This window comes from Lissotriton vulgaris, chromosome 1_1, assembly GCF_964263255.1.
Source record: "Lissotriton vulgaris chromosome 1_1, aLisVul1.2, whole genome shotgun sequence".
In the NCBI taxonomy this organism is placed as follows: domain Eukaryota; kingdom Metazoa; phylum Chordata; class Amphibia; order Caudata; family Salamandridae; genus Lissotriton; species Lissotriton vulgaris.
Window position 1 is genome coordinate 1901109814 of NC_141685.1, and position 14399 is coordinate 1901124212.

Genomic DNA, 14399 nt, shown 5'->3' on the forward strand with positions numbered 1-14399 from the left:
ATCTTGTTGGCGCTATATAAAACTTTATAAATAAATTAATGGATCATTTCCAAGATGAAGGTATAATACCGGACTGCAAAATTCCTGGAAACACATAGTATAAGTAGGAGCTCCAAAGGGTTAAATTATGTTACATAATCTTAATATGCAGGCCGGTTGGTCCAGAAGCACGAGAAGACAAGCTTTTTGCTATAAGAGAAATGTTTTCATCTTCGGTAAGAGTGTGTGTTGTCTGAATAGAGAGCTGTAATATGTAACTTCTACTTCGTGAAGGGAATATTTTAATCATTAGCAGGTCAATAAACATTCATCCAACAACTGACCAAAGGCCAAAATCGTTGGAATCGGTTTGATTTAATTGCCTTGATGAGATTTGTCCATGCCATATCATAGTTTCAATGGAGGACACTCCTCAAGCACATGCTTGAATCATATTAGCAGCAGTTTGGGGACTTTGCCTCTGCTCAACCTATTGAGCATGCATTATATTTTCCAGAACCCACTAACTGTTCAAATATATGATCGTGACATTGTCCAAAATGCTTGATTTACATGAATACGTGTTTGTTTAAAATGCACCTTTTCTATCACAGGAAATGTGCAATAGGTGTTGCACATATAAGCAAATAGGTATTCAAATCTAAACGTTTGACTAAATAATTATATGTATCTGCTGTGAAAACCGAGGAAAAGCTGAAGATCGGAATGGATTGCAAGCCACAATTTCTAGACCTTAGTGAAAATTGATGAAAGAAATCTTGGTTCAACAATGTCGAACTCTTACCATTCCACGTCCACAGTCAGTCCCATCTGCTAAAGGCATATGCTGAGTACGACAACCTTTATCAACTCCTTCTGCACTTGTACACCACAGTCGCTTGCATTGTTTCTGTAAGGAAGTCCATACAATTTGCATTAAAATGATGCACTGCTATATTTTGTGCTACATTTTGCTTTCATCCATTACTTGATCCCCGTGGGGTCCAAAACTCAGATCTAAATTACTGCTTTCAAAACTAGAATTGTCCTAGACAATTATGCACAGATTTGTCTAGAAAACACTGCCCCAGTAACAAGTTGTCATAAGCAATACCAATTCATTATCATAAACTAGGAACATGCTATCTATGTGTTTCCATTTTAACAACGTACATACATTCTGATTTGTTGATTGATAAACAATGTGATACAGTATTAACAGTCTAAAAATACCTCTCAAATAAGCAATACGTGTATGTTCTTGCTGTGTCAGTTACATAGCCTTAGGGCGACAAGTATACATTGATCTCGGCGTGGCTTTATTATTTTAACTTACTTTTCTGGGGTGTTATTAACATCATGAAAACGTCGACTTTCTATTAATTTTGTGATTCGTAGATGTTTCTGTGCTGTGCCTAGTCAAATGGACTTATGCTGGTCAAACTTTGGCGCATTTGAATATCCGGCATAGATTCCCCCATCCCATTAAAAAATCTCCAGTAAGCTGTATTTTCAGCAGCTTTTAGAAAACCAGTCATCTCTTTGTACTCTGTAAATATGGAAGTAGAGTCTGCCATAACACAGAAGTTTGAAACAGAATGAGCATCCCCCATGGGGTGCACACAGGGCAGTATCACCAAGAATGTGTACGCCTCCTGCTCTGTGTTTATAGCGAGAACAAATAATTTATTTAAAAAAGGAAATAGCAGCTGCGAGTTATCGTATATCTCCAGTCAGGTCAGGACTCGGCCCCCCCCCCCCCTCCCCACTCGGAGGGGGTGGGGGGAGGTTGGAGGTGCCGCCGAGCTCTTTACCGGGGCCGGTTTTCGGCTGATTTTGGAAAGGGGCGACCACTCGGTCCCCCCGAACGTATGGTTGGGGGCCTAGATCCTCCCGGGAAACCATTTTGGGGGGGGGTGGGGGCGTGTCACGGCTGGTATGCCCAAAGCGGCGTAGCCGGGGCGCGCCTTTTCCCGCCCAAGAGGGGTTATCCTAGACACCTACACCGATGGCCACGCCCAGAAGGCGTACCAGCGGAGGGTTCACGCCCTCCCGATGAGGAATAAAGAGAGCGGGAATCCGAAGAAGCATCCTTTTGTTCCTGTGCTTGGAAGCTGCACCCACTCGTTGCACGTGAGCCCTCGACGCGTTGCACGTGAGCCCTCGACGGAACAAGGAGCAATTTTGAGAATTTGTAATTCTTGTGTTTCTCTTTCAGCGCCTTCAAGGTTAAAAGACCTAGGACCGTTTCTGTTCGTCTTGGAGTGAATAATCGAAAGGGATGTCTGGCAAAAAGGCAGGAAAGAAGCCCGAGACTGACCAGATGCTCCGGATGTTGATTAGCAGAATGACGAAGATGGAACGAAACGTTGGGCGAGATATGGCGAACATGAAGAAGCAGATGGCTGCGATGAACAACCCGGGTAGACCGAAGAAGGTAATAGGCCCGGCATTGCCGGATGTTGCCCCGGAGGGTAGGGGAAAGCATGTCAGGAATAGGGCCCCAAGGGGGGAGGTCCCTGTCCCCGAGGTACCCCCGGTTAGCCCTGCTATTCCAGTCGAGGCCCCGGTACTCCCAGACGCGGGTCAGCCGATACCGGTTGTGATTACGCCCGCTAGCGAGGAGGACATGCCGCCTGAATTGGCCACCCAGTTGGCCGCATGGCTCGGCAAGAAAACAGGGGGTGCTACGGCACCTGGAGACACAGCCGCAGAGGCCAGCTTACTAATACAGCAGTTGCGGCAGTCGCGAGATGCCGCAAAGGCGAATATCCCTCTTGTCCCCCCACAGGTAACCCCGGAAGGACCGGCAGCTGGCGTGGAAAAATCAGCAGGAACTTCAACTGAACCGGGTAAGCAGGCATTGCCAATGGCGGGGGGGGATTCATTGCCCTCAAGACGGGAGAAAGTGGTTCAACATATCCCGTTGGCCACGAAAGAGTTAATTTGGGCAGACAAGTACTTTAACATGTTTTCTCTTTTAACTGACCATCGCGAGACGGAGTATGCTAAACTGCAGAAAGATTTGTGGCACCCGAGTGTCTGGCGAGCCAAGATGGCGGGCTTCAGGGTGGATGAGACAATAACAAATTGGGCCAAGGCCTTTGCGATGTTTACTGCAATTATTGGGGAACGTAAGCCCGAGGTTTTGTCTGAATTGTCTTGCTACCAGGCACGAATAATGGATTTTTATGAAACATATGAAGGTAATGAATGGATGGGTTACGATATGAAGTTCCGTAAGGCCAAAGAGTTCGATTCATCTCTTACGTGGGATTGTCTCGACTCGATTTCTTGGCAGAAGCAGCTCCTGCCGGGCGCAACGAAGACGTCCTCGTCAGGTGGGAATGGGTCGGGGTTTTCCCGCCAACAGCCCGCGGTGCCCTTTCGAGCGGGCGCCGGTGGCGATCACCAGCCAAGGTCGGGTGGGAATGGGGGAATACGGGGGGTCTGTTGGAGCTTTAATAGAGGCAACTGCTCCAGACCGCAGGGGGCATGTAAGTTCAAGCATGCATGTGCGGGTTGTGGGAATTCCTCGCACCCGGAAAGTTCGTGCAGATCCAAAAATGGCGGGTCGGAGGTAAGGGAGGGTCCAAACAAGACTGAGGAGGGTCACCATGTACCGTTACCTACCCCTGTTGATATCATGGCAATAACCCCCCGGCTAAACAAATACCCTGATCATGTCTCCGCTGGGGTGTTGAGGAACGGATTTTTATATGGTTTCCGCATCCCGGCGGGGGATTTTCGTGGGGAATCACTTTGTAGAAACCAATTATCGACTCGGCATAATCCAGCGGTGGTAGAGAAGAAGATTGGAAGAGAGGTTTTACTAGGCCTGGTGGCGGGCCCATATCAGCACCCTCCAGTGGCAAATTTTGTCTGTTCCTCGTTGGGAGTAGTCCCCAAAAAAGACCCAGGGGAGTTCAGGATGATCCATAACTTGTCAGCACCGAAGGGTCTCTCGGTGAATGAGGCGATTGACCCAGGAGTTTATTCGGTGCGGTACGCATCCTTCGATGATGCCGTCACCATGTGAATCGCCTGGGGCCCGGAGCGCTGATGGCGAAGTCAGATATCGAGTCGGCATTCCGGTTGCTCCCGGTACACCCACAGGACCAGCGCCTGTTAGGCTTTGTATTCCAGGGACGTTACTACATGGATAGATGCATGCCAATGGGTTGCTCCATCTCTTGTGCCTATTTTGAGAAATTCAGTTGTTTTTTGGAGTGGGCGTTCACTGAAGCCACTGGTTATAGCCATGTTACGCATTACTTAGATGATTTTCTGTTCTTGGGGGCAGCCGGCGACACAACATGTGCGCAGGCGCTACAGGAGTTTTGCATCCTCATGAGGGAATTCGGGGTGCCATTGGCACCAGGTAAGACGGTGGGACCATCTACTACACTCGAGTTTCTGGGAATGGAGCTCGATTCTGTGGAGGGATGTTTCCGTTTGCCGGTGGGGAAGATAGCGAAATTTAGGGCTTCCCTGGAACTGTGCCTTAGTAAGGAGAAGGTGACCCTGCATCAGTTGCAACAGGCAGTGGGTCAGCTTAACTTTGCCCTTAGGGTGATACCAATGGCCCGCCCCTTTTCACGCTCTATCGCGCAGGCTATGGTCGGTCTCAAAGAAGGACATCACCGCACAAGACTATCTTCAGAGGTTCGCCAGGACATGCGTATTTGGTTAGCATACCTGGCGGACTTTAACGGTCGAGTAGTGTGGAACAAGCCGCCAGCGTCTTCGGACGAGCTAGATTTGTGGACTGATTCTGCGGGGAGCGTGGGGTTTGGCGCCATTTTTCGGCAATCGTTGGTCGGCGCAAACATGGCCGACATGGTGGCACACCAGCGGTCTCACCAGTAACATTGGTTTCCTTGAGTGGTATTTTGGTCTGACAATATGACTGTTGTTGAATGTATAAATAATCAGGCAGCACGCTGCAAGTGGATATTGAGATTGCTGAAAGAAATTGTACTAATTTGCATGAGACTAAATGTACAATTCAGGGCGAAGCATGTGCCGGGGGTACTGAATCATGCTGCTGATGCACTCTCTCGTTCACATATGCAGGCGTTCAGGGGTTATCTACCTACTGCGGACCTAGCGGCGGCACCATTCCCCGAAGTACTCTGGCTACTCGGTGCCCCGGATTACCAGACCTCGTGGCAGTAAGCCTAGCTCCCAGGACAAGGAAGGCATACGAAGGAGCGTTTCGTTCCTATTGTGCATTTTTGGGTCCAACAGGGGAACAGACATGGGGTCAGGAGGATTGCTTCCTGAGGTTTTTGGTAGCTTTACATAGGGAAGGCCGATCAGTGGCAACGGCCAATAGGCACCGGGCGGTCATTTCATTCATGGCGCAGGTGCATGGCGTCAAGGACCCGACATCTTCCTTTTTGGCAAAGAAAGCCCTTCGCGGCTGGCAGCGCCTTGAGGGTCGGAGAGTAGACGAGAGACGCCCGATTGGGTTAGGGAGGTTGTCCCTGCTCATGGCGATACTACCCACGACATGTTCCTCCCAATTCGAGGCAGTTCTGTTCCGGGCCGCTTTTGCATTAGCATTCCATGGGGCTATGCGAGTGAGCGAACTGGTAGCAAGGAATAAGAACGATGTGGGGGGAGGTTTGTGTAGGAATCACATCCTGATTAGTGGTGATTCAATGGTGGTAACAGTAGCTAAGTTCAAGACTGACCAGACAGCTATGGGAGACAGTGTTGTGGTCCAGCGCATGCAAGGGTCCCCCATGTGCCCGGTAACGTGCGTTGAGGAATATCTGGCGCTGAGGGCGGATACATGGGGTGGGAGTCTGCTGAGACACATCGATGCCACCCCACTGACGAGGTTTCAGTTTCAGAGGGTGTTAACATTGGCAATCGCAGAGGCGGGCTTGGACCCGGGCGATTTTGGGACCCACTCCTTCAGGATAGGGGCTGCTACTGAGGCTACAGCCAGGGGTCGGAGTGCTGATGAGGTGAAACTGTTGGGACGATGGTCCTCGAATTGTTTCAAAAGGTATGTGCGGTTGCACATGTTGTGAAGTCAAGTTACATGCACTCACGCTTCTTGTCTTCTGTTTGATTTACAGTTTCGCGAGCATGTTTTGCGGGCGGAATTTGCAGTCGACCCGGCACCTGGGGACCAGCGGTCAGAGATCACCGGCTGAGGAGAGAATGGTGTGGGTCGTGGGCCACTCATATGTGAGGCGGGCCGGGGACGTATTCAAAGCAGGTGACGCGACTCACGCAGCTGGGGAATACGGGCACAGAGTGACCTTCCACGGAAGGGGCGGGCTCTGTATTGACCAGTTCGAATCTTTTATCGAGGGACTGTTAGGGAGGCAGAGGTCACCGCCATCTGTAATCATAGTACACCTGGGGGGCAACGACATGGTGACACTCGGTAGGCGAGTATTACTCGAGCGAGTTTTGTCCACCGTTAGCTGGTTAGCGAAAAGGATCCCGGGGTGCACGATTGCATGGTCCCATATGATTCCCAGGAAAGTATGGCGGGGGGGCCTTTCGGTGTCAGCACTGAACCATTCAGTAAAAAAGGTCAACAACAAAATTGGTAGGTTGTTTCGCTCAGCACAGTTGCACAGTATTCCGCATGGGTGTATTCGGGGTGATCACATGTATCTCGAGGATGGGGTTCACTTGTCCCGGGAGGGGAATGTCTTACTCATAGGAGACTTCACAGCATGGCTAAGGGGTTTAAGAAAGCATGACCTTTGGGAGGAGTTTGTGGAGGGGCCGGATAGCCGGTCAACTATCCCGCCTGTGGCGGTAAGGTCATGATCGGTGAGCAGTAATTTCAAGGTCCCTAGAGGGGGGCGCCACCCACTATGGATGGGAGCGCCTGGGGGGAGGCGGCCATTGGCCCCTCCCCCAGGGAGGCGGCATCCACTAAGTATGGGTCGCCTAGGGGAAGACGGCCATAGACCCCTTCCAGGGGAGGAGGCGGTTATATGCCCCTCCTACGAATTTCCCGGGGCCCGGATATCCGCGACGGCGGATGTGGTAGACAGTGTGGGGTGGGAGGGGGAGTCCACGCTGCCTTCTTACAGACACCTCACACGGGTCCTCGGACGGCCTTTAAGATGGCGTCGAGTAATGGGGGGCCCCCAACAAGACAAGGGAAATTGGAGTTGGCACAGAGGGAAGAGTCCTCTGCGCATGCGCTACTCACACCGTAAGGGTGAGAGTTTTGGTAGTAGGGATCTGACACCGGTTGCGACCTTGCCGTTGGCCCGTAATGCTAGGATGTACAATTTTAAGTTAGAAAGTATGCATTTGCAGGATGTTAGACTCGGCTAGGAAAACCTCTGTATTAGAGATTTGTTAAGGTTAGCCAATGAACATGTCTTCATCGAAATGTAATAAATTAAAATTGTACATGATATGAAACTTTTATTTAATGTTTTACTTTTGTTTCATATTTTAATAAATACGGCCGGGAGGGTAACTCCCTCCCGCCTTCCAAAACTTCAGAACTGCATCCGTCTCCCATCATTGGGGATTGTGTTGGGAGGGGGTCACAGGCATCCCGGCCATATGGTACACGGGCGATTTTGCCAAAACTGGCCGCCACCCGTGCAGCGCACCGGGGGATTGCCAGGTGCCCGCTATGGCCAGTTCGGCCCTGTCCCCAGTCAACTCCCAATTTACTTCAAATGGAATTAATATTCTTTTGCATTCCGATAGATAGGCGACATGTGTTTCATCAATACTTACTATCAGGGCTGCAAAAATAACGGAGACAATAATGAAACAATATATCAACTCACTAATTAGTGTCTTAATTTCAAAGACAATAAAAATATGTGTGAACCCAAATAAAAGTAGAAAGAGGATCACAACAAGCCTGTTATGATTATTGATGAGAGAAATAGACATATTATACCCGCACGATTTTGGTAAGCACCAAGAAAATTAAGGAAACAGCATCAAGAACATAACACTGCGCAAATAGAGGAATAACATGTCATGTGAAAGCATAAAGTAACCTATGGAATGGCAGACAGGGAAAATTGTAATATAACAGATGAAATGGGTGGTTCTTTTCAGGTAACGGGAAGAGAGAAACCTACCAGGTTTCAACTGTGGGGTTCAAACAGCACGGTACAAGGAAAACTGTAATTCCCAGCTAAGGACGTACAAAGAACAAAACTGAAACTAAGCGTATAAAAAGAATATATATATATATATATATATATGTATATATATATATATATATATATATATATACATATATATATATATATATATATATACATATATATATATATATATATTTTTTTTTCAAAAGGTTACCCAAAAAATGGAAGGGCCAACAACAGGTAAGTTAGGCTTTAAATATTTAATCAAGATTGTCGAGTAAAAGTCAAAGCATGGCACAAGCATCATCAAATTCAGCCTCCGACCGACGCGTTTTGTGCTTCTGCACTTCATCTGGGGCTTGGCTGGTTCAGGCATGCACAAACGATAATCAAAGCACCTTCATTCTTTCTAAATACCTGCCCCAGTGGGCGTGGCTAACCGCTTAGCCTGCTGGTATTTGTGGTACTTCGGTATTACTGCAGTGAGTTCATTGTGCAGCCCAAATAGGACATGAAAACAAGATGCGGCACACCAGAGGATGGCACAATACTTTATTGTGCACCAAAATAAGGACAACGTGTTTCGGCGTGAGCCTTTGTCAAATTTCAGCAGCGGCTGCTGTTGCTTGCTGGCACCGACGCTGAAGGCTGAGAACCATGAAGTGCAGTGTTTGTGGACATATATATATATATACAGCATTTAGTAATTTTGTGGATACACCAACAGATCAAAAATAAAGGGCCTCATTAGATTGTCGGTCTGACCGCCACCGACAACCTGCCGGTGGTGGTCCGACCAACATCCAGCACAGTCGAACGACTGGGGCATTATGATGTGGTTGGTCTGACCACATTGGCTGGAGGGACTGACCAATGCTTCCGACTGGCTCAGGGAGCTCATCGGCTGGATCGTATTCCCTACAATAGGGGTGGTGCCAAAGAGATTTACGATGTCCCTTTCCGACAGCCTTTCCATGGAGGTCTGACTGCCACGGAAAGGCTGTTGGAAAGGGATTTTGTGGGCCCCTAGCAGGGACCCTATCCCCCTGGGCCTCTGCCATGAGGCCCGGGCCCACCAAACAAACATGCCCCGTGAGCCAGACACCACATGGTGCCTGGCACACGGGACATGGATGTTTCAAAAAATCCCTTTTTCCATTGTGGCTTGTGTTGGGGCCATGTTCGGGCCACAGTACAAGCCGCAATGGAAAAAGCCATGATTCTGACTACCCACATGAATTCTGTACCAAAATTTGGTGGGTGGGACCACTACCTACTTGTCAGTCGGTCCCAATCCTATTGCGATAGCAGTCGGACGGTCGTCTGACCACCAACGTAATCGGGCCAAAGTTACATCATGCAGATTCCAGGTGGTCAGGTCAGTCACAGTCAGTCCCCGATAACACCAAAAGTTTTGGGAATGGGAAAGGGGCAGAAATGGTCAGCATTTTCTTAGAAGGAAATGAGAACTGGAGAACTTGGAAAAGTCATACCATCTTGTATTATAACCAGTGAATGTTACAATGGTATAGCGTGTGAGTGTCACTTTAGAGCCCAATGTAAGTGCTGCTGTGTCCTGTCTGAAAGTAGAATCAGAAGGTGGACTGTCTGTAGAGGGGAACCGGAACACAACTGTTCTCTGGAAAGTGCAACTATCAGAACCATAATAAATAGGGAAAGATGAAAGATAAGAGTAATTACCGGAAGGGAGTTATGGCTCCTGAATATCAACTATAGAATATTGTTTGACCATAGTATCGAAATCAAAATATCTTGAGTACAAAAATAATGAGAGTTTAAACACGGAGAGTAAGTTTATGTTTCTTAACAATAATATTGATGTTTAACATATTGTTGCTTAAAATATTATGGTATTTACTATGTGTTTGGAAAGTGCCCATTTTTGTTATACATTAATTACCTACTTGTGGTCGCCAGTAGGTAGTTATAGTTAGGACCTTTTTTCCATAGGAAATCCGCAACATTCTATTTGGAATAACTTTGGCGCCGGTTGACGAATCTTTGCGAAATATTCAAAACTAATGGCCAGCTTCGGTTCGGTCCTATCATGAAAGTCTTGGGGTGATTTGTGAAGCAGGGGCTGAGAAAAAAGAGGGGTCCCAAAACGTGTTTTCCCCTTGCAAATTTCCATAGGAACCGTTCATCGCGGCTACAGCCCGAACTGCTGAACGGAATTACACCAAATTTGGCAAATAGGTATTCCTTAGTTCAGACTCATGCCTTTTGCTTAAATGGTGTAAATCTGTTCAGTTGTTCCTGAGAAAATGACAATTAAAAGTACATATATATCTACGGCAGCGGTGGATCCGTGCATCCTGAGCGGTGGGCTTAGGATGCGCGGATCTACCACGGCCATAGATAAGTGCACCATCCCAATCACGCGCTGAATGTTAATTGAATAGATGCGAGGCTGAAGAAGTGGCAGGGTAGAAATACCCTGACCCTTTAGACCTTCTTAGGATGCCCGACAAGGACTCCCAGGGCCCACATTTTTTTTTAAACGGCAAAGTGCACTCAGGGTGCGCAGATCCTGCGGTAAAAATTTTTTTTAAAACTGAGCTTCTTTATTAATTAGCCCCCCAGGGGGGAAATTATTACATTTTATGGGGGGCCTAGAGGTGCCCCCAGCCCCGGGGACCACCACTCCCTCGGGCCACAAAATAAATGGTTGGGGGACTCTAAGGCCCCCCCCAGCAAAATACGTGGGTGGGGTGGCTCAACGGCCCCCCAAGCCCCGGGGTCCACCACCCCTGGGGATTGGTGTATTGTGGGAGGGGGGCCGCGGGCCCCCCCCCTGGAGCCTTTGTGGGCCCTGGGGACCACCACCCCCCAGGGCCGGCTCCTGCATTGTCCCAGGGTGCCCACAGCCGGCACACTGCTGTTTGCAATGAGAGCGAGAGTCTCATGGCTCCCGCCCTCCCATAGCAAACTTGGTTTGGGTTTTGAAAGAGAGAGTAGGGAAACCTGCTCTCTCTTTTAAATTCCAAACCAAATTGCTTATCCACATGGGGAGCTGCATGTTAGCAGCTCCCCATGTGGAAAAGCAATGCCGGCTCCCGAAGGACGTGGGGAGCTGGCTGGGACCCTGAGGGCATTGGGGCTCCCCCCACAGTCCCCAATGTTTTATATAAGCCCACGGGGACCGGGTCCCCGGAGATAATGGAAATTAGCGATAGGGGCTATTTACTGTAAAATTAGGAGTCGGGCACCTAGCACGGCGCTTAGTGCGGCCCCCTGGTGTGCACGCGATAAATGCACGACTCCTAACGTGTAGGGTGCGCAACTCCAGTGCGTTTGGTGCACGACTTCTATGCGCTGCGTGCACGACTCTCACATGTTGGGTGCGTGACTCCAAGCAAAAAAGAGCCCTTGGGTTTATTGAGAGATTTTGGTACCTACAAGTAAGTACCTATGCAGAGTCTAAAGTTGATGAGGAAGACTCTGTTACCCTCATCTGTAAAATGTACACCATCTCTCCTATAGATGCCATCCATATTAAAATGCAGATTGTTGTAGTAAATGGACCCCATCCTATAATCTCTGAGAAAAGCAGAAACAGATTTATTGACATGTTTCCTACCTTTCTCAATCTGTGGACAAATTTTCTGGACCAGTTCCATTTCTGCCTTTGGCATATGTTAGAATAGACAAAGGCAGTTTGGGGGAATAGTGACACAAATTCTGTAAAGGTGTCCTTCATAAGCATTTCCAGACCTACCCCAGTCAAAGTGCCTAGGTCATCGCCACCACAGAGCACAATTATGAGGTCAGGGTGTTGGAGATGCAAAAAGGATTTAACCAATGCCATCAATTGGTGCCATTTTAACCCTCACTGTCCAATCCATTTAATGTCTACATTTGGCAATGCTAGGTCTTTGTCCATGCCTCTGTTTTCTGCATACCTTTGGCTCCTGAAAATATAGCTGTACCCCACAATCCAAACTCTAAGCATCTTGAGGAGAGGTCTGGATGCACTCAGAAGGTGTCTGTATGTGAAATGGCAGTTTGAGAAGTGAGATTTTTCTAAAATAGTGGATAAGATGCTGTTTTGAAAAAAGAAAAGAAATGATTGGCTGTTTGAGAACATTCTAGTTTGAAAAGTAGGTTGCATGTTTCTGTTTATTAAAAGCATGTTTCGTATTGGTTAAGAAAAAAACAGTTTGAAAGGAACAACACATAAGATAAGGTGATATTTTGAAAAGTCAAGCACACGTGCTGTTTGGATTAGCAACACTGAGTGCTGAATTTGTGACCTGTGTGCTCAGTTAAGTGTTCTATGAACTGTTACTATGGTAACAGGCAGTGAGCAGATTGGGGGTAGGGTTCAAACCTATGTCATATGGAAAGGGCTGAAATGTGTAACTAATAGAAATCCGTGTTAGCTTTTGAATTAATGTGGGAAGCAATGTGATTTGATATTTACATGTATATGTGTGCAGACTGAGAGTGAAAGTTTGGATTTTTTGGTTTTGCTAAGAGCTGCACAGTACATAGATTCTGTATAAGAAAATCTGGCGTGTGACTGACATACTTCTTAATCTACAAATCAATTTGAAAGGTAACTTATTCAGTTCAGTTTATACGTCTTTATTTCGATTAATTCATCATAAAAGACAGACATAAAAATTATACATTAACATCTACCTTTAAATTATTGCACACTGATTTTAAAACGTTTAAGCATAACAATAAATACTTAGGCATAGCAGTAGATGATAAAAAAACTATTTTCCAGTATAAAATGCAAAATGTAATATACAAAAAGGGTGCAACTACCACGGTAAAACAGCAGATAATTTATATAGGCGATTAATAGCGAGCTCATAAGATGTTTTAAAACAATTCAGATGACTACTGTTTGGCCTTTATCTAAGTAGTTGACTTTGATTATCCATGTCCAGCCCAGGAATTTTGCTAGTGCAATTACCACTGGTTCGCTTGTATCAGCCCTCATAATCCTTAGAGTCTCCAGCCCCACCCGCGTTCCCATATTTCTACAAATCGGTTTAAGCCATTTAATTCGGGGTGCAAGATAGGCAGGGCATGTCCTTGCAAAAGGGACAAAGCTCATTCACCTGTCCCTTCCATTTTTTTGTAAAGGATCTTATTGGGAGTGAGCCAACCCTAAATTGGTGGTAAAGCTTCCTGTCATTACTCCTAGTAATTATATCCCAGTAGTCTTCTAAAGATGGATCGAGTTTATGCTCCAGGAACCTACCACTCAGAGAGGAGGTGTTTATCACGTTAATATGTTTTTGTCGTACTGTCAACCAATATAATGCCTTAAAATCCTTTTTTAATGAAAAAGGATTGTTAGCCGGGTCAGACCATAGATTGCTCAAACCCATGTTCTCTAAGAGCAATCTTACTTTTTTAAACCAGGGAATATTACCCGAGCCCACCAAGGATCTAACATCCAACATTTCTTTGGCAAAAAGTGCCAATTCCGGCGTAGTCCAGATTCTCCTCCGTAAGGCCACTGGTTTGAAACGTGCCTCATCATCAATAGCGTGGAAGCCCAAATCCAGTAACAAGGGCTTCAATGCACTGGAAGGAGGGAGGCCCACTAGGTTTCTAATATATTTATTTTGGAGTCTAACTATCTGGGAAAGGTCCGCAAAAGCCCAGAGGTCTGCGCCCTACAAGATCGCTGAACTTATCTTGGCTTTGTAAATTTTCAAAGCAGGACCTACCCTTTTAGTTAGAGAGGTTCTCTGTTCCTTAATTAAACACCCCGATAACTGCGCAAACTTAAGGGAGAGAGTATCGATATGGGGTTTCCAGCTTAGCCTACTTTCCAAAACGACCCCTAAGTATGTCATGACGTTTACCTGCTCTAATTTGGAGCCATTAATGGTAACATTTGCAACCACAGGTTCTATTTTTTGTTAAAACCATGAATTTCGTTTTTACTACATTAACCTCTAGGTCATTAATGTGGCAAAATTCCTCAAATTTAATTAGGGCAGCCTGGAGACCCTTCTGGGTTTTTGACAATATTAAGGTGTCATCCGCAAATATAAGTAGCGGAAACTTGGTGCCACCTAGGGGTGGTGAATCAGTTGGAAATGCTGCAAAGTGCTGCACAACCCTGTTAATGAACAACAAAAACAGGGTTGGTGCAAGTACGCATCCTTGGCGTACACCACGAGACACCGGAAATCTCTCCGTAACCTGCCCTTGTTTGCCCCATCTGACCTGTGCAAAATTTGCTTCATATAACATAATTACTAGATATAAAAGTTCCTGGGGCATCCCCATGTTTCTTAATGCATCCCATAGCTTGGCACTGGGGAC

At 46.9% G+C, this 14399-nt stretch overlaps 1 protein-coding gene across 1 annotated transcript in view; it reads right to left on the reverse strand.

Annotated features, from left to right (window-relative positions):
* ADAMTS20 (ADAM metallopeptidase with thrombospondin type 1 motif 20) overlaps nt 1–14399 on the reverse strand; it is a 1033120-nt gene that overhangs the window by 789457 nt on the left and 229264 nt on the right. Inside the window, exon 8 of the mRNA XM_086919514.1 lies at nt 785–889. Coding sequence (XP_086775640.1) covers nt 785–889 — 105 coding nt within the window. The remainder of the gene's footprint in view (nt 1–784; nt 890–14399) is intronic.